We start from the raw sequence: 18,820 nt of genomic DNA, 5'->3' as shown, positions 1-18,820 counted from the left end.
TTTAGAAGGGAATTTAACCTTGGGGCTTGAAGTTAATGGAAAAATACAATTGAAGAAGGAATGAGGAGGGGAGAAAACTCCACTGAAATGCTATTCTAGTAAGCTGACTTTGGTCACAGCTTTCCCAGCTGTGGAGACCAGCTTATGCGAATGTGTGGGAACGGGTGTAATTTATTGTTGCTTCTCCAGTACTGACCACCTAGCACAGTGACAGCCTCTGCCAGCGTAATCTGACCTCTGATCTCAGTTGCCCCATCAAGTCCTTGGGAGCCTTTGGGAAAGTTGCTGAATTTCCATTTATTAACTTCTTTTTACAGTATTTACTGTTTTCTTCTTACTAACACTCCTTAGTAGATCTTGATTGTGTCGGGATACTGTATGTCTCTCCAGGCTCCACAGCTTTCCCTGGGAAGGCCTGGCTGATGAATCCTGTTTGTAAAATACCTAGAAATCCTTCGATTAAAAGCCAGCCCTATTGGAGTTAGAGTGTGTCAACATGCCATATGCTGAGCCATATGTTAGCTATTAGGGGCTCATGTGATATTGCAAATAGATCTCCAGCGTATTGATTTCTGTTATTTTTACAGTAGGATTCATCACCGTGTGCCAGGGTCACACTGTTGGCGTTCAAGCGCCATGAAGTTCAATCTTCCTTCCTCAGACCTTGATGCTCTGCTGTCATACAAAGTGTGTAGACAGAAGAGATGCGTGCTATAATGTTCTGTATGTCCTCTTACTTTGTCCTCCTTCACAGCTACGCATGCTTTAAGAACAGTACTTTCCATGAGTTCCCCTTCCTTCTGCACATCACTAAGGTACTTGAGACATGGTTCCCACGTTTCCCCACCCCATGACTGAAGACTGAGCCATGAGTCTTGCACCTACTTTTCAAGTTTGTTTTGGGTAGGGTGGAAAAGCTTCTGTCAAACAGAAAGCCTGACTCAGCACACACACACACACACACACACACACACACACACACCATTCACACTCACACTGCCTATAGGAGCCTTGCCATCTTCCCAGAAAACTCTGCACATCAATTTAGAAAGCTACATTGGAGCAAGGTACATATAAGTGATCACCGGCCCCGGGAAATCATTCCTTTCTTTGGCCCACTGTTCTAGCATGGAGATAAAATGGCAGCAGGTGTCTTAAAGTGAAGGTCTCTTATACCTGGGTCAACTGTCTGGAAAAATTCTTTCCCACATGATTTATGCATCTCAGCTCTGAAGAAGTTAAAAAGGGTTAGTTTCTCCTTTTTTTTTTTTTTTTTTTTTCTAGTCTGTTCACAAACTAGGCAGGCAAGGCCAGATAAGGCAGTTTCTATATTTCATTAAGTCATGAATAGTTGTTGAATACATACCACATTCTCACTCTACATCCTTAGTGGCCATCAGGAAACAAAGTAGACAAAGATCCTTGCCAGGGTAGAAAGGACCTTTAATCAGTGACAGGTACACAAAAACATGACCGTGAAACATACATGATAGCCTCATAAGCTGAGTGATGGATGATTAATAAAGAGACACTGGTTAGTTCTGAAAGAGGAGAAAAGAGTGTAAGTGTGAGACAAGATATGAGTTTATATGGAGGATTGGATTCAGCAAAGACCTCACTAGAAGGAGACATTTAAACAAAGACTTGAAGTAGCCAGCAAGGAGACAGGACAAGGTGTGCAAAGAAAAGTTCCTAGTGTCCTAGAGAAACAGCCATACCCTGAAAGTCTGGCAGCAAATAAAGGGGAGTGTGATCCAATCAGCTCATATGATGGTGAGTGCAAAGCCAATACATTCAGAGCCAGGAGTAGAGAAAGATTTATAACAGGCAACAAGAATGAAATCATGTGAGTTATTTTAAAAACAGTTCTTTCATCTACCAACTGAATCAAAGGGACTTTTTTCAAGGGTGAATATTCATATTTATATAGAATGGGTCCACTCTGTTTATTTGTTTGTTTGTTTGTTTGTTTGTTTTCAAGACAGGGTTTCTCTATGTAGACTTGCCTGTAGTAGACCATTCTGGCCTTGAACTCAATGTTCCACCTGCCTCTGCCTCCCCTAATGCTACACCACCATGGCTCACAAGGATGGGTCCATTGTTGATCACACCCAGTTAAAGAGTATTGTCTTAGTCACTGTTCTGTGGCTGTGAAGAAACATCATGACCACAGCAGCTTTCATAAAAGAAATCCTTTAATTCTGGGCTTGCTTACAGTTTCAGAGGTTTACTTTATTGTAATCGGGGTGAAGAGCATGGCAGCATGCAGGCAGGTGCTAGAGCAGTAGCAGTAGCTGAGTGCTAAATTCTGACCTATAGGCAGGAAGAGAGACTCTAGGCTTGGCCTGGGGTTTTTGAAACCTCAGAGTCCATCCCCAGTGACTTGCCTCCTACAAAGGGACCGCATCTCTAAATCCTTCTAATCCTTTCAAACAGTGCCACTCCCTGCTGACTAAGCATTCAGCTGTGTAAGCCAATGAGGGCCAATCTTATTCGAATAACCACAGGTACTTTTTTGAGCATGCTCAGTTTAAGATCATAATTTTAAAAAGAAAAGATTGAGGACACATTCAAGGGTGTGCTTATCTCAAGGTCATAGAGCATGATTTGAGAGATTACAGTGGTAGACCACAATGCCTCTGGGCAAGCTCAGCTTTCATCATAATGTTTTAGTCTAAAAATAAAAGAAAAAGACACTGTGAATGTGTATTAATACAGTGGTCTGTCCTGGGACATGCCAGCCTTCCCTTAGAGGCTAACGGGAGAACAGAAAAGAATGAGCTCAGGGAACCCAGAGGAGGTCCTCCACAGAGATCTTCCTGTCTCAGAATGTGAGCGAAGACTCTGTGTGACCTAGCTCACATTTTTCAAACCAACTAGCTTCCGAGCTGAGAATAGAGTTTGGAAATAAGAGTTAGAAGTTAGAACAACAAAGCATGCTGGGACATCATTGCTGTAGACTTGGAGAAAAATTGGATGGAAGCTAGTTCAAGAGTGGAAGTAAAAATAGATGGATTCTAACTTACTTTGCTCCTTAAATTATATTCCATGTGCATTTTAGGAACCATTATCTGACACTAAGGAAAGATGGATTTTTTGAAAACTAACCAACAGCTTTATGCAGTTCAAGCATGGGCTCTCAGGTGGACATCACACCTTTTCAACTTAAAGAACTGAAATATATGTCAAGCACAAGTAATAATTACTACCTGGGGAGAACATGACTTTTTTTTCTTAATCCCTTGGTATGTGTATATGGAGCTCCTAATCTATTTAAGGCACCACACCAGGTGCTGAGGCAGGGGCACCTCTATAACAAAGGGTTGTTACAAAACACATAAGGTTGAGTAGTTCATTAAAAAGGGTTTATTTAGCCCACAGTTTAAAGGCCTATGGTTCAGAGTCAGGCATTTCCATCTGTTTGTTCTCTGGTTGTGACTTTCACAATGGCCCAGGGCTTCAGAAAGAGATCAGATGGGGAGACAAGGTCCTGCAGAAACTGACAGAACGCCTCCAGCATACGTTGATTCCTCTGCCATATCCCACATTCCGCCTTCTTGTCAGCGCCACCTCTTAGAGACTGCCTCACTGTCATACTGTGGGGATCATGCTGTGAACCTTTGGGGGTGAAGAAGCTGCACAGCAACTGTGCAGCAGGTGGACACAGGTCACCAGAATCTGGCAAGAGAAAAGCCGAGCATTGTAGTACTCTGACTACACAGATCTTGATGCGTTAGCCCATTCCCAGGTTGTTCAGGCAGCTGTGATGTCATCATGATGTGATCACTGCTGCCAGGGCCTAGGAATAAAAAAGACCATGCCTCTTCTCTCTCTCTCTCTCTCTCTGCCTCTCTCTCTTTCTCTCTCACTCTTGCTCTCCTCTCTTGCTCTCTCTGCTTTTGTCTGTCTGTCAGGGCACCCCATCTCTGTCCCTCTGTCTCTCTCTGTCTTTGCCCTCATGGATCACTCAGGCCCTGACTCTCTTCTGTTCCCTTCCTCCAAATAAATATCTTTAATAACAGATCTGAAGTATGTGTGGCATATTTTAAAATATATCTTAACAATGACCTGCATCAAAAGAGCTCTAAAAGAACTCTGCTAGATCTGTGGAGTTACCTCATTTAAAACACCTCAATTTCTGTATCTGTAAAAGCAGAGGCTAGACGAGTAGGAATGTGTGGGTTCACTGGAGCATGCGGTAGCCAAGCACATAGGTGATAAAAGGAGGCAGCAGCAGGCAGCAGCTGCCACCAAACACAGCTGGAGAGCGCTCAGGTGGATGCCTATTTATCTTTCCCGAAAGACAAGCATGATGCTTCCCATTAACAGGAGTCAGCCAACTTGGAGACTTCTCAGGAAGACCGCTAAAGCAGCTGGTGACACCCCCAGAACCACAACTGTGTCAGTTTGGAGTTAGTGCTCCCTCTGCCCTCCTATTTCTTCTGTCCTTACTCTTTCCTGCCTCACTCCTTCCTGTTGTTCCTTCCTAGAGTGATGGTGGTTACTCTCACTGACCTAAGACATCTGGTGAGGGAATAAACTGCTGGGCAGCAGACTTGAGCAGAGTTGGGAGGAGATCAAAGAACTATGACGGGAAGATACTGTCGTCGCTCCTGAATGGCTGTAAAGGATGTCTTGAGAGTTGGTATAACGCCATTGTGATCTGTGGCTTGGATAAGAGCAATGCTGTGTGTGTTCATTTCCAGGTCTTGGTGGTTGTGTTTGGTTAGGAAGAGAAAGGCTTTTTGTATAGAACTCACACCAATGTGTTCAAAGCTAACGGAGTAATAAGGGGAGGGTCATGTCTGAAGTTCATTCTCTAGTGTATCAGACTGAAAACAAAAAGAAACTCCCTCTTGTCCTTGCTCTTTAAAATTATTCCAGTGTAAAAAATGATAAAATATTAATATTTATATTAAGGCAATGACATGTTATGCCAATGTATAAAGTATTAAAATAAAAATTTTAGGTTTGTAGTATTGGGTCCACCTGTTGCAAAGTGTCAAAAATCTTGGAATCTTTGTGTTCTTTATCAATTCAGAAAATTCATAGAAAGTGGCAGCTTTATTCCTCAGCTTTAATTTTAAAGTATAATTTTGTACATTTTTGTCTTACCAAAATTTAACCATCATATTCAGACAACAAATATTAGTTGTCTTTTCAGGAAGGCAAGAGCAGATTGATGTCAGGGCCATTTGCAGTGGCCATTTGCAATTGCTATCTAGGACAGTCCTACACAAAGTACTCTGGCCAAGCCTATTTCTTGAGTTTGCTACAGGAATTAAATTTAATACTCTGCACAGAGCATTTCCAGACTGAGCAGAAGGAAGCCAGCAATGGGCACATGCTAGGTGTTGCCCACGTAACTAGATAATTAAACAAAGCATAAACATCATCATGCCGATGGCAGCGACACTCTTTAGGACCATTTCTCTCTTATATAATCTAACTTCATTTCCAAATGTGTGTTTCTAGACAATTTTGAAATGTGTGAAATGAAAATATAGATGAGAAGAAAACAAGACTGAGGCGAGACGAGGCTCCTTCCAGGAGAGAGTGCTAACATAGGGCTCTGTTGGTTAAGGGCCTGCGGCGCAAGCTTCTGTGGAGACGCGGGGCAGCACTGCTTGCCTGAAACTCCAGCTAAGGAGGATGGTTGGGGCTTGGTGGCCGGCCAGTCTAGGTGACTGAGGGACCATCATTAAATGACGTGGGTGGGGACTGGAGAGACGGCACCATGGTAAGAGCACTTGCTGCACAAACATGAAGTTCTGGGTTCAAATGTCCAGCACCCATGCAAGCAGCCGGACGTGGCCACTCATGCCATCCAGGGTCAGAGACAAGAAAATCACTGGAGTTCGCTGACTACCAGTCTAGCTGCAGGTTCAGTGAGACACATTACATCCAAGGAAAAAAACAGAGAGTGATAAAGCAGGACACCTGGCACCCTCTTCTGGCTCCTGACCACCTTCATGAGTGTGCTTATCTGCATCACACACACACACACACACACACACACACACACACATACACACACACACCAAAGTGCAGGAGGAGAAATTTCAAAAGATACCCATAATTTACCTCTGGCACACACACAGGAATACATAAAAATACCTACCACATACACAAAAGAGTGGGAACACTTACTAAGAGGTTTGGGAAAAACATAGCATATGTATGTTTGTTATGTATGTGTTACTTATAACAATAATAATGTCATATGCTGGCCTGACTTCCAGTTACTTACAGAAGTTATTTTTTTCTTATGCTCATGAGAACCTGTCTTGAGCTATGAATTACTTACTCTTGGCCTCAGACTCTACTATTTGGGCTGAAGTCTGCAGTACCTACATCTTGTCCTCCTTCAAGCAGCAGCTACAAAAGCATCTTCTTGCCGTGACAAAGGACAGGAGCGTCAGACACAAATCTATTTACACAGCACATTTAAGAGTTGTTCGCATTTTATCCACACGTATTCCACTGCCCAGGTCAAGTCGTGTGGCGTAAGTCCAACATCACTGGACTGTCAGAATTTCCTCCTCACAGAGCGGGGACCCTGACGTAAATTATCCTGTTGCAGGGGACTGAAGATTTAGGGCCAAGAACTTAGTCTGTCAACAGCTGTATTTGAACTGATTTGCGTGTGTAAAAGTCTGGAGACCTGCAAAGGCATGCCAGTGAGCAGGACACAGCAGGCTGCTTCCCCAGCCACGGGCCTGACTGACTGCTCTCCCCTTCCCTCCCTGGCTTTCTACACAGCCTGCAGAAGGAACTAAAAATAGGAAGACAACAAACACCTCATGGCCATAACGTTGGGTCCTGCCTTCCAATCCTCCCTCAGTATGGAATTAAACACGCACAGAATTCCTGTCACCGCCTCGCTGGTGACAGACTCCCCTTCTCCTGTGAATTCATTCTGCAGGAGGGCCCTTCACTTCACTCATGTAAACGTCATGAAATGTGTTCTTGCAAATAGCACATGCTTAATAAATATGGATTAAAAGACTGAGGGTCCAAAATAATACTAGAGAAGTAGGAAGGACACCATAGCAAAATCCTTACTGGTTATTCTGCTTTTTTAACGTGGGAAAGTAAAATGTCACATCTCACACAACATGAAAGCTGTGGAACTTATTATCTCAGGTGAATCTATGATCCTGAAGGTGTGTGACGGGGAGAATTCTGCTCTCTGGAAGATAGCTTCTGTGTGACATTTTTTAACCTAACAAAATTGCCGAGTGCGACCCTGCAGGCACTGCTTCGCATTTATTGTAACCTTTTAAATCCCTTCGAGAAACCACAAGTTTATGTGCCCTGCCCCACTTACCGTTTTATCGTTTATGTGTTTCCTGTGAAGATAGACAGACCAAGCTCTCCTAACTAAACACTTCGTGACTCCCTGTTGACTGCGCGCCCCTCCCCTCCCGTGCCTTTCGCCGCCCCCACCACACACACACTCCGGCAGAAGCAATCACTCACTCTCTCACTGGAAGCGTCTAAAATGGATGGAAAGACAGAAGGCAGCCAGACTGTCCGAGATGACAGCGAGCTGCTTGCTAATCTAATTGCCCACGGGTGCACGGCGAGCTTTGAAAGCAAGCCTTCTGCATTGGCGCCCCCTGCTGGATGTGGGCGTGAATTGTCTCCGAAATTGAAAAGGTACCTTTGCAGCTGAGAGCATGCTACGCAAACGGCAAACCCAGCCTGCTTCTAGAATGCCTTTCTTCCATGATGAACATGCCAAGCGATTCCTAAGCTAGCTTCCCAAGAGCAGAAATACTCAAGTAGGAATTTGCAGGGGAAGAAACGCGCGCCTCTGGGATATCTGTGTTAGTTAGGGAGTGCTCGCACGGAAAGGCAGAGAAAACCCAGGACCACTGCCAGGTAAACCCCTGGCTGAGGGGAGAGCTGGGTTTGGGAGTCTGAATGTGAGTTACCTTTTTGTGCATATAAAACTGCCAGACGCAGTTCCTTGCATTCCTGAGACTTGTTTCTTTCCCCGCCTGTCTTCCTGTTAAGGTGGCTCTCTGTCCCTGTCCCCTGTCTCTAAGAAGAGTGGGAACCAGACTAATTTTAAAGGCAGTCTCTCACCTACAGGCTTCAGACCTAGAAATCTGTGTTATGGAGTCTGTCTGTTGGAGGAAAGCTGGCAGAGTATCCTCCTTCTCAGCTCAGTTCATTTGGTAGGGAAGAAGGGAGAAATATTGACTGAATTTTTGGCACGTGCCCCTGTGCCCACTTGGCTTTATTAAGGAAACAAGAACAATCACGATGGCTAGAGTTTCCTCCCAAGAGCAAACTCTAGTGCTGTCACCTCCATGAAGACTCTTAACAGAGAACACTGGAGGTGCTGTGTGGGGCTTTTAAATGAATCACTGACTGCAGGAGATTTAAAAGCACACAGAGAACCCCCCTCCCACCCCCTACCCCCGGCTTCTCATACTCAAACTCGCATTGTGCCCCTGGCGAGATGGATTCTGCACCTACTTAGGTGTTCATGGACCGCAATCCTGTCCAGAGTGAAAGCTGTCCAATGGACTGTTTGTCAAGAATCTCAGTAAATGATTCTCTGCAGCTTCTAGGGTGGGTGTTTCATTTCTACTAGTCAAGGGAGCTTGTGGGGAAGATTTTCAGACTTCTGCTTTGTCTTAAGAACCAGTGGTAAAGTTGAGGAAAGCAGCACACGCCTCCCATCCCAGCACGCAGGAGATACAAGCATGAGAAATGAAGGTCAAGGCCAGACTGGACGCAGAATGAAACCCTGTCTCAAAAGCCCAAACCAAACCAAACCACACCAAACCAAACCAAACCACACCACACCAAACCAAACCAAACCACACCACACCAAACCAAACCACACCAAACCAAACCAAACCAAACCACACCAAACCAAACCAAACCACACCACACCAAACCAAACCACACCACACCAAACCAAACCAAACCACACCAAACCAGAAAAGAACAAACAGTAGCTGATGGTGGTTCTCAAAACCCACTAAGCAAATAAACGTTGGTGGCTTAGATCTGCTTACGGGACAGGGATGGAGAGGGCTGTGTGACCCTTCTGTTCTGTGACATTGGCTGACATAGCCATTCTGCATTCTACAGGGAGCTGGGGAGAACAGTGAGGTGATGCCCTGTCTCCCTCACGTGTCTGCCTCCTCAGCACTTGATTCCATGTCCCTCTCCATCCAGGGGAATGCAGCCTGGACTGCATTGCAGTTACAGCTACTGTTCCCAAAGGCGAAAGCAGGGACTGTCCTTCTGAGGGCAGCTCAGCTGTGTCAGGACATGATTTCCGCCTTATCCCCTGGATCAAACAAGACAGTCCAGGTTACATTCACACAGAAAAGAGACAGCTGCTGCTCCTGGGGAGAAAGCCTTCTGGTCATTTGTACTTCACATTGCTAACTTCTGATTTTCAGTTTTCTGTATATAACTATGTTTTATGTTCTGTTCCTGTGTCTTTATATAAGGTAATAATTAATATTTCCCTTCCCACAAAAGTGTTTTGAAGATATCCCTAAAATAATTACAAATTCAGGCCTTTACTTGCCCTTGGGAGTATATTTTCTCTGCCCGTAAATTCACAGATATAGAACATAATTTAAGACCAAAAATTAATTTATTGCAAGTAGCAGCCTCTACTGCAACTGCCCCCTCCCGCTTTTTTTTTTTTTTTTTACAAAGTTATACAATTGATCAACATAATGAATTCAGGACAAGAACAATTCATAGCATTGATGTGTTAGATCATTATGCAGAAGATAAATGAAAATAAAAATTTAGAAGCACATACCTAACAAAAACACAAAAGGCACAGAAAATCAGTCAAGCTCCTTCCACTGAGCATGTGACTTCATTCACAGCAGAAAAGAAGGTCTGAAGTACCAAAAGCAATCTACAGATTCAATGCAATTCCCATCAAATTACCAACACAATTCTTTACAGACCTTGAAAGAAAAAATCTCACCTTCGTATGGAACAACAAGAAACCCAGAATTGCTAAAACAATCCTCTACAATAAAAGATCTTCTGCAGGTATCTCCATCCCTGATCTCAAGCTGTACTATAGAGCAACAGTAATAAAAACTGCGTGGTACTGGCATAGAAACAGACTGGTGGATCAATGGAATCGAATAGAAGACCCTGACATAAACCCACACATTTATGAACACCTGATTTTTGACAAAGATGCCAAAACCATTCAATGGAAAAAAGAGATCATCTTCAACAAATGGTGCTGGTCTAACTGGATGTCTACATGTAGAAAAATGCAAATAGATCCATACTTATCACCCTGCACAAAACTAAATTCCAAGTGGATCAAAGACCTCAACATAAAAGCAGACACATTAAATCGGTTAGAAGAAAAAGTGAGGAAGACCCTAGAACTCATTGGCACAGGAGACAACTTCCTGAACAGAACCCCAACAGCACAGGCTCTAAGAGCAACAATCAATAAATGGGACCTCATGAAACTGAAAAGCTTCTGTAAAGCAAAGGACACTGTCCTCAGAACAAAACAACAGCCTACAGATTGGGAAAGGATCTTCACCAACCCTATATCTGACAGAGGGCTAATATTCAGTATATATAAAGAATTAAAGAAGTTAAACAGCAAAAAAATCAAGTAATCCAATTTAAAAATGGGGTACAGAGCTAAACAGAGAATTCTCAATAGAGGAATATCGAATGGCAGAGAAACACTTAAAGAAATGCTCAACCTCATTAGCCATCAGGGAAATACAAATCAAAACGACCCTAAGATTTCACCTTACACCCATCAGAATGGCTAAGATCAAAAACTCAAGAGACAACACATGCTGGAGAGGTTGTGGAGAAAGGGGAACCGTCCTCCATTGCTCGTGGGAATGTAAACTTGTACAAACACTTTGGAAATCAATCTTGCACTTTCTCAGACACTTAGGAAACAGAGCTTCCTCAAGATCCAGTTATACCACTTCTAGGAATATATCCAAAAGAGGCTCAAGTACACAGTAAGGACATTTGCTCAACCATATTTGTAGCAGCCTTATTTGTAATAGCCAGAAGCTGGAAACAGCCCAGACGCCCCTCAATGGAGGAATGGATGCACAAATTGTGGTATATCTACACACTGGAATATTACTCAGCAATTAAAAACAAGGAAATCATGAAATTTGCAGGTAAATGGTGGGATTTGGAAAAGATCATCCTGAGTGAGCTGTTCCAGAAGCAGAAAGATGCACCTGGTATATACTCACTCATATAGACATATAATATAGGATAAACCTACTAAAATCTGTACACCTAAAGAAACTAATCAAGAGGGAGGACTCTTGCTAAAATACTCAATTCCTATCTAGAAAGGCAAAGAGGCTGGACATCAGAAGAAGGAGAAAAGAGGGAACAAGTCAGGAGCCTGACACAGAGGACCTCTGAAAAGCTCTGCCTTGCAGACTATCAATGCAAATGCTGAGACTTATGGGCAACCTTTGGGCAGAGTGCAGGGAATCTTAGGAAAGAAGTGGGAAACAGTAAGATCTGGAGAGGACAGGAACTCCACAAGGAGAGCAACAGAACCAAAAAATCTGAACACAGGGGTCTTTCCTGAGACTGATACTCCAACCAAGGACTATGCATGGAGATAACCGAAGACCCCTGCACAGATGTAGCCCATGGCAGTTCAGTATCCAAGTGGGTTCCATTGTAATAGGAACAGGGACTGTCTCTGACATGAACTCAGTGGCCTGCTCTTTAATTACCTCCCCCTGAGGGGGAAGCAGCATTACCAGGCCACAGAAGAAGACAATGCAGCCACTCCTGATGAGACCTAATTGACTAGGATCAGAAGGAAGGAAAAGAAGACCTCCCTTATCAGTGGACTTGGGGAGGAGCATGCATGCAGAGGGTGGAGGAAGGGAGGGATTGGGACAGGAGGAGGAAGGGAATCATGGAGGGGGGGAATACAAAGGTAATAAAGTATAATTAATAAAGAAAAATGTAAATATTAATTAATTAATTAATTAACTAAAAAAAAGAGCAGCTAGATCTCTTACACCAAAGCTGGCACACACACACACACACACCCCAAAAAAAGAAGAAGAAGGTCAGAAGTGAAGCGTGTTTGGCATCTTTGGCCAGAAAGAGAGATGTTTCCAGCACCTCTGAGTGAATATTGCTTACTGCAGTATTGTTTCTGTGTAGCAAATCCTGGGAGAAGGGATGAGCGTACATGCACCTATTTGTGTGGGAGAGTCCTCTGCTCTCTGCCTCTGATTCATCTCTCTGCTGTGTTTCTGGGGAGTTATGCTACATTGGTTGCAATTAATTTCAGTGCTGCATATTAGCCATAAAGAGATATTTCATAAATTGACTTGATTTTTTTTCTCCCCCTGTGGTTTTCTTGAAAGATGAATGTGGTCCAGAAGAAAAGCAAACTGCGGAAGAAATGGAAGGGCAGAGCCAAGAAGCAGGTGGGCTCAGGTTTCTTTTGAGGAGTCTCCTAGGCCTCATCCACAGAGGTGAACAACAACTCTACTCATGTTATTGCCTGAAAATGCTTATGCCTTTTTACCTGACTAACCCCAGCCTTCCTTCTTCTCTCTAGCTCTGGAAGCAGAGCTGACTGTGCTCTCATAGAAAATGGCAGCATTTCACTTACCAGCTCCATTTCCTTCCAGTTATAACAGATTGCTTAGTAAGGTGCTAAGAACTGTGGGTCAAGATTGGAAGCACTACATCAGAGCTTGGATGACTTAGATCAGGTCAAAATGGGCAGACTTACTTAGAGGAGGAGAAAAGTGAAATTAAAACTACTTGAAAAAAATGAAGAAAAGGGTCTCTCTCCATACTAAATGAGGTATTTTATCTTCTTGTGCATTTAATTTTGAAGAGCCCTGTGCCTGGCTATTTCTCTGCCTATTGTAGATAGTGCCATAGAGCCTGGCCAGCCTCTCGCTCCCAACAGCTATAAGTAAGATCAAAAACTTGTATTATAAGGCTAATATCCATTTAAAGTGAGTATATACCCTGTGTGTCTTTCTGCTTCTGGGATACCTCACTCAGGATTATCTTTTCTAGTTCCATCCATTTGCCTGCAAATTTCATGATTTCCTTGTTTTTAATTGCTGAGCAGTATTCCATTGTGTAAAGGTACCACAATACGGGAAAACACACTAAAATCTATAGTCCTAAAGGAGCTAAAGAACAAAAAGGACCCTAGGGAAGAGGCTTAATCCTCATTTAGAAGGGAAAATAGGACAGACATTGGAAGCTGGAGAAGAAACAGAACAGGACAGGAGCCCTCCACAGAGGGCCTCTGAAAGACTCTACCCCTCAGGGTATCGAAGCAGATGCTAAGACTTACAGCCAAACTTTGGGCAGAGTACAGGGAATCTCATGGAAGAAGGGAGAGACAGAAAGACCTGGAGGGGATAGGAGCTCCACCAGGAGGCCAACAGAGCCAAAAATCTGAGCTCAGGGGTCTTTTCTGAGACTGATACTTCAACCAAGGACCATTCGTGGAGATAACCTAGAACCTCTGCACAGATGTAGCCCATGGCAGTTCAGTGTCCAAGTGGGTTCCCTAGTAATGGGAACAGGGACTGTCTCTCACATGAACTCAGTGGCTGGTTCTTTGATCACCTCCCCCTGGCGAGGTGGCCTAAGTAGGCCACAGAGAAAGAGGAACCAGGCAGTGCTAATGGGACCTGAAGGCTAGGGTCAGATAGAGAGAACCTCCCCCACCAGTGGACTAGGGGAGGGGCATAGTGGGGGAAAAGGGAGGGAGGGTGGGACCAGCACAAGATGAAGATGGGGTTTCCATGAGAAGCTGTCACTGTTTTTCCTGTATAGGGATGACTTGTATTGGTCAGCCAGCTGCTGGCAGCTGAGGCCCTGGTCTAACTGTTGAAATTTTCTGAGTTTTACTCACTCATTGTTCTATTCCAAGCTGTCTTATCAACGTTGATTTTCTCCCATCACTGTATACACACACACACACACACACACACACACACACACACACACTCACATACACACACTCACACACACACTCACACACGCACTCACACACATACACACACTCACACACACACATACACACACACACACACACACACACTCACACACACACACCACTGCCTGTGTTTTACTCATCCATCCTTTCCCCCTAAATCCCCCTGAGTTCTTGAAGTTTCTTTTTCGTTTTGTGGCCATCACCACTCAATATGGCTCCCTCCCAGCCGGTCACCATGGCCTCTCCCCTGCCCTTCTCAGTGGCTCCTCTCGCTCATCCAGGACATTTTGCCCTCCCACAGCCTTCTCTGTTTAGACGACTGAACAGCTGAAGACAATTGAAGACATGGTTTCAATTGTTGAAGCCCCTTGAACTGCTGTTCGTTTCCAAAATAAAAATATCTTGCTTTCATTCACTATAGTCTCCGGTGCCAATGTTGACTGTATAACTCTGCAGGCCTCTTCCACACAATGGGAAACACAACCTCAAAATAGCATAATTTACAAATTCTGACAGCTGTCACCATCAAATCAAGTACAAGTCCATATAGTATTTATCAAGAAATCAATAATGAATATATGTCAAAGGTTGACTGCCTCCCCAGCTCAGTGCGGACATTCCCAACATTGCATTTGGTTCTAAAAATGCCATCTGTGGCTCCTTGAAGCTGATAGTCTAGTGGAGGAATACGAACAATGAGCAAATGAAAAGGATATATTATCAGATGGTTCACGTAGCTTACAGAGGGGAAAAAAGGGTGAAGTCGGGGTAACCCATAGAGGGCTCACTGTGGAAGTCTTACTAAAATAAGCCCTGAATGCTGAGATGGTAGAAGACTGTTCTAGACAGAGGGGACAGACAATAAGTTGGCTTCATGACAATAAGTTGGGGTATGACTGAGGGGAGGGGGGGAAGGGGGAGGCTGGAAGAGTGTGAGGCCTGGTAAGAACCGCAGGAGCAGACTGTGGCTGACACCATGCAGTTTGGCTTTACTGCAGGGAGGGCTTAACGGAAGACTTTCAGTATTGGAATAAATGATCTATGTATTAATGAACTCATTTTGCCTGAGAGTAAAAGTGGGTCAAAGAGGTGGCCTTAGAAGAGGAGCACAGGAACAATGGCAGAGGATTCCGGAAATAGAAACAAAAAGGTTGAAATGCGGCATGTTCTAGGAATAAGAAGCAACAGGGTACACAGCTGAAGGGCTGGGTGGGGCTCGTGGGGGAAAGAGGAGTCCCCTGAGGTCCTTGAATACAGCTTAGGTGTCATGCAGGGCAACGGTGTCACTTGACTGCTCCACGGAAGACAGCCTGTTGGAAAAGTTAATCGTTTCACTTTTGCATCGGTAAATTTTGAAACTATGTTTAGACAGCCATATGGGATGTCACATTCGATAAGCAAATTCACATTAGGGAGAGGTGAACACCACAGATCAGGTTTGGGAGACACTGTAATATAGGAGATATTTAAAGCCTGGACTAAAACAAGAATCATCTAGTAAGAAGAATATGCAGTGTTAGGAAGACTGCTGGAAAAGCACTTTTGGCTTCTGCAGGGCTTCAGAAGCCATAGCCCAAGGCACTAGCCACAGCTTCTTTCAGGGGGCTTTGCTCTGCAAGGAGATGGAGAGTGCTGTGACAGTAAGGAAGGCTGATGGCCTGTGCCCTTTTTATAAGATGAAGGCAGGTGACACCTAACAAAAGAAAGTGATCCGCCCTAGCCCCTCTAGCTCTCTTCCAGAGAGGCTATTCTCTGTTCTAATAGAGATGCAACCTAAGACCAACAACCATACATAACACACGAATGGTAGAAAGTAAGAAAATTTCCTTAAAATGTGTATTTTATCGTTAAGCCTGTGACTGAATAACTATAAGAAAATATGTATATTGTTTTACCAGTTGTCAGATGACTTTAATGCAACCTAATTTTACAGTTTTAATGGTAGTAGCTAGCATTGTGGAGGCCAAACATGAATCAAATTCCCACAGTTCTGATGAGCCCAGTAGGAGAGATCTGCTCTGACCGGCCTTAAATGGTGCTATGGGGAGGACACAGTCTTCTCTGTCACTGGGCAACATGAAATCCCTTCATGTCTCTGGGTGCCGTCCTTTGAGTGGTCCCCTTCTTCTCAACCACAGTGCTGACAGCCAGAGAACCACACTGTCCAACTGGGCAGCCAGGAGGATAAAATGCTGAACTAGGCAAAAACAATGTTTTTGTTGTTGTTGTTGTTGTTTTGTTTTGTTTTGTTTTAAATCACATGCATTAAGGCAGTCTGTAGAGACTTGCATGGATATATGTTACCACAACCACAGAGGAAAATGCTGTTCCGTTCTTTGAGTGCAGAGGAAGCTAAACGCTCCGGGAGCTGTCGCCATGCTATGGCCAACAAACACGTCTTCCCCAGAAGACATTTTGTAGTGTCCTGGCCTCCACCTTGTGTGAAGATTTATGCTTCATGGGTTATAAAAGATGGATCAGACCCTGTAAAGCCATTTGGGGTGTGAAGGACTCTGACCTTCATTGGCTGAGGGGGAGGAAGCTGTACTGGAGGAAAAGCCACAGCCTGAAGGTATTAAGCCTGAAGCATTTCTTTCTGTTTTATAGATGGTGTCAACACCACAACCATGGCCAGCCCTGCTTCTGAAGAAAAAGCTGAAGTCCATAAAGATGAAGGTATGAAATCACATCCAAACTTCACAGACCCTTCAAAGTATACTGAGCGGGTTTGTTTACATGGAAACTAACACAGCAGACAAAAGCAATTTTCCTAAGCATCTCTGTTCTGAACACAAGGACTCCTCCCACTCACCTCAATTCCGTATCACACCTCTTCAGAATTTACATATGCATTTACATTTGTTCCTGTAAAGATGATGTTTGTAAAATAAGAGCAGGAGCAGAGAGAGTGTGGCTAGAGAGAAATGTTTTTTTCTGAAATGCAACAATTTGTCAATTCTGCTGTTTATAACTACTCATCAGGCATAAGTCTGAAAGCATGGAATTGAGGACCCCCCACCAGAGGCCCTATGGCCCAAGGAAGAAATATTCGAAGGGTCTCCGTAAAAACAAACCTGAGGCAAGGCCACAATTCCACAGACTATCACTAAGAGAAAACGTTGCTGCTCACCCAAGTAAGCCAAAAAGAAGATAATTGGGAGGAATTTTCACTGTTAGAGATAAGTGCCATGAAACAGAGATGCAAACTGCTTTTTTTAAAAAAATAAGGAAAATGAAATAGAGCTTTCTCCCTGCTCCCTCCTGATTGGGGGGGGGTCTCCCCATAAGAACTATTTGATACCTGCTATTCATGTGACTGCCTGACTAGACTATTTTATTTGAACAAATGGGTGCCTTATAAACCATATCATCAACCTGGAACTTAAGTGTACTTTGAACCCATTTGTTCAATCTGATGTGATGTGAAAATGGGTTCACCCTGCCACTATGACTTGCTATTCTTTGAGTCTGTTGAATTCAAAATAGTCTTCAAGTTTTGATGCTCACTTAATGGCATATTTAATTCCATATCTCATTGCCTGGTGAGTCTTTGGCTTAATCATGGGTACTTGAGAGCAGTTGACGTAATTGGCTTATCTGGTTAGGACTTGATCCTAGCTCTGCCACCATCGACTTTGCTGACCTTTGGCAGATAATTCAAGTTAGCAAACAAGGAAGTGATTAGCAAGTAAAAAACATGGCGCACCTCTTTGTAAGTCCGTTTTTCCTTCTGTAATGAGGACAAGAGTGATGTCTACCTCTAGGCTGGGAGCATGAAACAATACGTAAAAGCACGTTCTGAGCTCAGATGGCACCTAAGCCACTGGTGACAGCCCATTCCTGTAACCACAGCACTTAGGAGTCAGAGGCTAGATTAGGAGTTCAAGGCCAACATCAGCTACACTTCAAATCTGAAGCCAGTCTGGGCTAGATGAAACTCTGTCTCAAAAACTAAAAAAATGATGAAAACCAAAGCACCGCTAGGTCCCAGTGACAGGCACACCTGTAACCCCAGCGCTGGAATTTGGAGACAGCAGATCAGAGGCTTGCTGTCTGCCAGGCAAGCTCCAGACTCGCTGAGAGACTCTGTGACAGAGGTGGGAGCTCAGTGGCTGCCTCTGGCCGCCACACACCTGTGACAGAGGTGGGAGCTCAGTGGCCGCCTCTGGCCGCCACACACCTGTGACAGAGGTGGGAGCTCAGTGGCCGCCTCTGGCCACCACACACCTGTGTATGCATGTGCGAGCACACATACACACGCACAACGCATTCAAACACCCATGCTCAGAAGATGATATCAACCACATACAGTACCACAACACAGGTCAGTGCCCATGCTGTTTCTCTGGCCCTCATATAGATCAGACTTTCCAGAAGACAGACCACAGTAGATTATTCAGAAGTGACTTGTTTATCAGAGAGATCTCTAGAAATCAACTCCTTTAATGGAAAAGGGAAGGACACAGGACCAGCTGATGGGAAGCTCCACTGCACTGTCAGAAGAGATGGATCCCAGCTGAAGGAGAGAACCACAAAGGGCAGGGGCAGCCTGCCATAGATTCTGGTGCTGGCTCTCCTGGGAAGGGATGTGTGTGCTCTTGGGTAAAACAGGCCCTATCTATTGATGTAATTGCAGAAGCCAGAAAGGCATGACATCTGCGGGTACCCGGGAAAATAACTGTTTCTTCCCAAAGGAGATCTGAGTGGACCAACAGTGTCCACCATACAACTGATCTCTTTTTGTTGTTGTTTATTGCCTTTTTTCAAATGACACTTTCCTTCATGCTATATAATTGTATGTTCAGGTATCTA

At 44.1% G+C, this 18,820-nt stretch overlaps 1 protein-coding gene across 6 annotated transcripts in view; it reads left to right on the top strand.

Moving 5' to 3' along the window:
* The window catches only part of Macrod2 (mono-ADP ribosylhydrolase 2), a 1,947,949-nt gene that overhangs the window by 1,813,531 nt on the left and 115,598 nt on the right, over positions 1 to 18,820 (top strand). For 4 of the 6 annotated variants that reach the window (XM_060383167.1, XM_060383164.1, XM_060383162.1 and 1 more), the window contains 2 exons: positions 12,402 to 12,512; positions 16,616 to 16,684. In XM_060383167.1, the coding sequence (XP_060239150.1) occupies positions 12,402 to 12,512; positions 16,616 to 16,684 (180 nt within the window). The remainder of the gene's footprint in view (positions 1 to 12,401; positions 12,513 to 16,615; positions 16,685 to 18,820) is intronic. The other 2 variants (XM_060383165.1, XM_060383166.1) reach the window with 1 other exon arrangement.

Source organism: Meriones unguiculatus, chromosome 4 (genome assembly GCF_030254825.1).
Source record: "Meriones unguiculatus strain TT.TT164.6M chromosome 4, Bangor_MerUng_6.1, whole genome shotgun sequence".
Classification (NCBI taxonomy): Eukaryota; Metazoa; Chordata; class Mammalia; order Rodentia; family Muridae; genus Meriones; species Meriones unguiculatus.
This window is presented reverse-complemented; position numbering and strand designations above follow the sequence as displayed.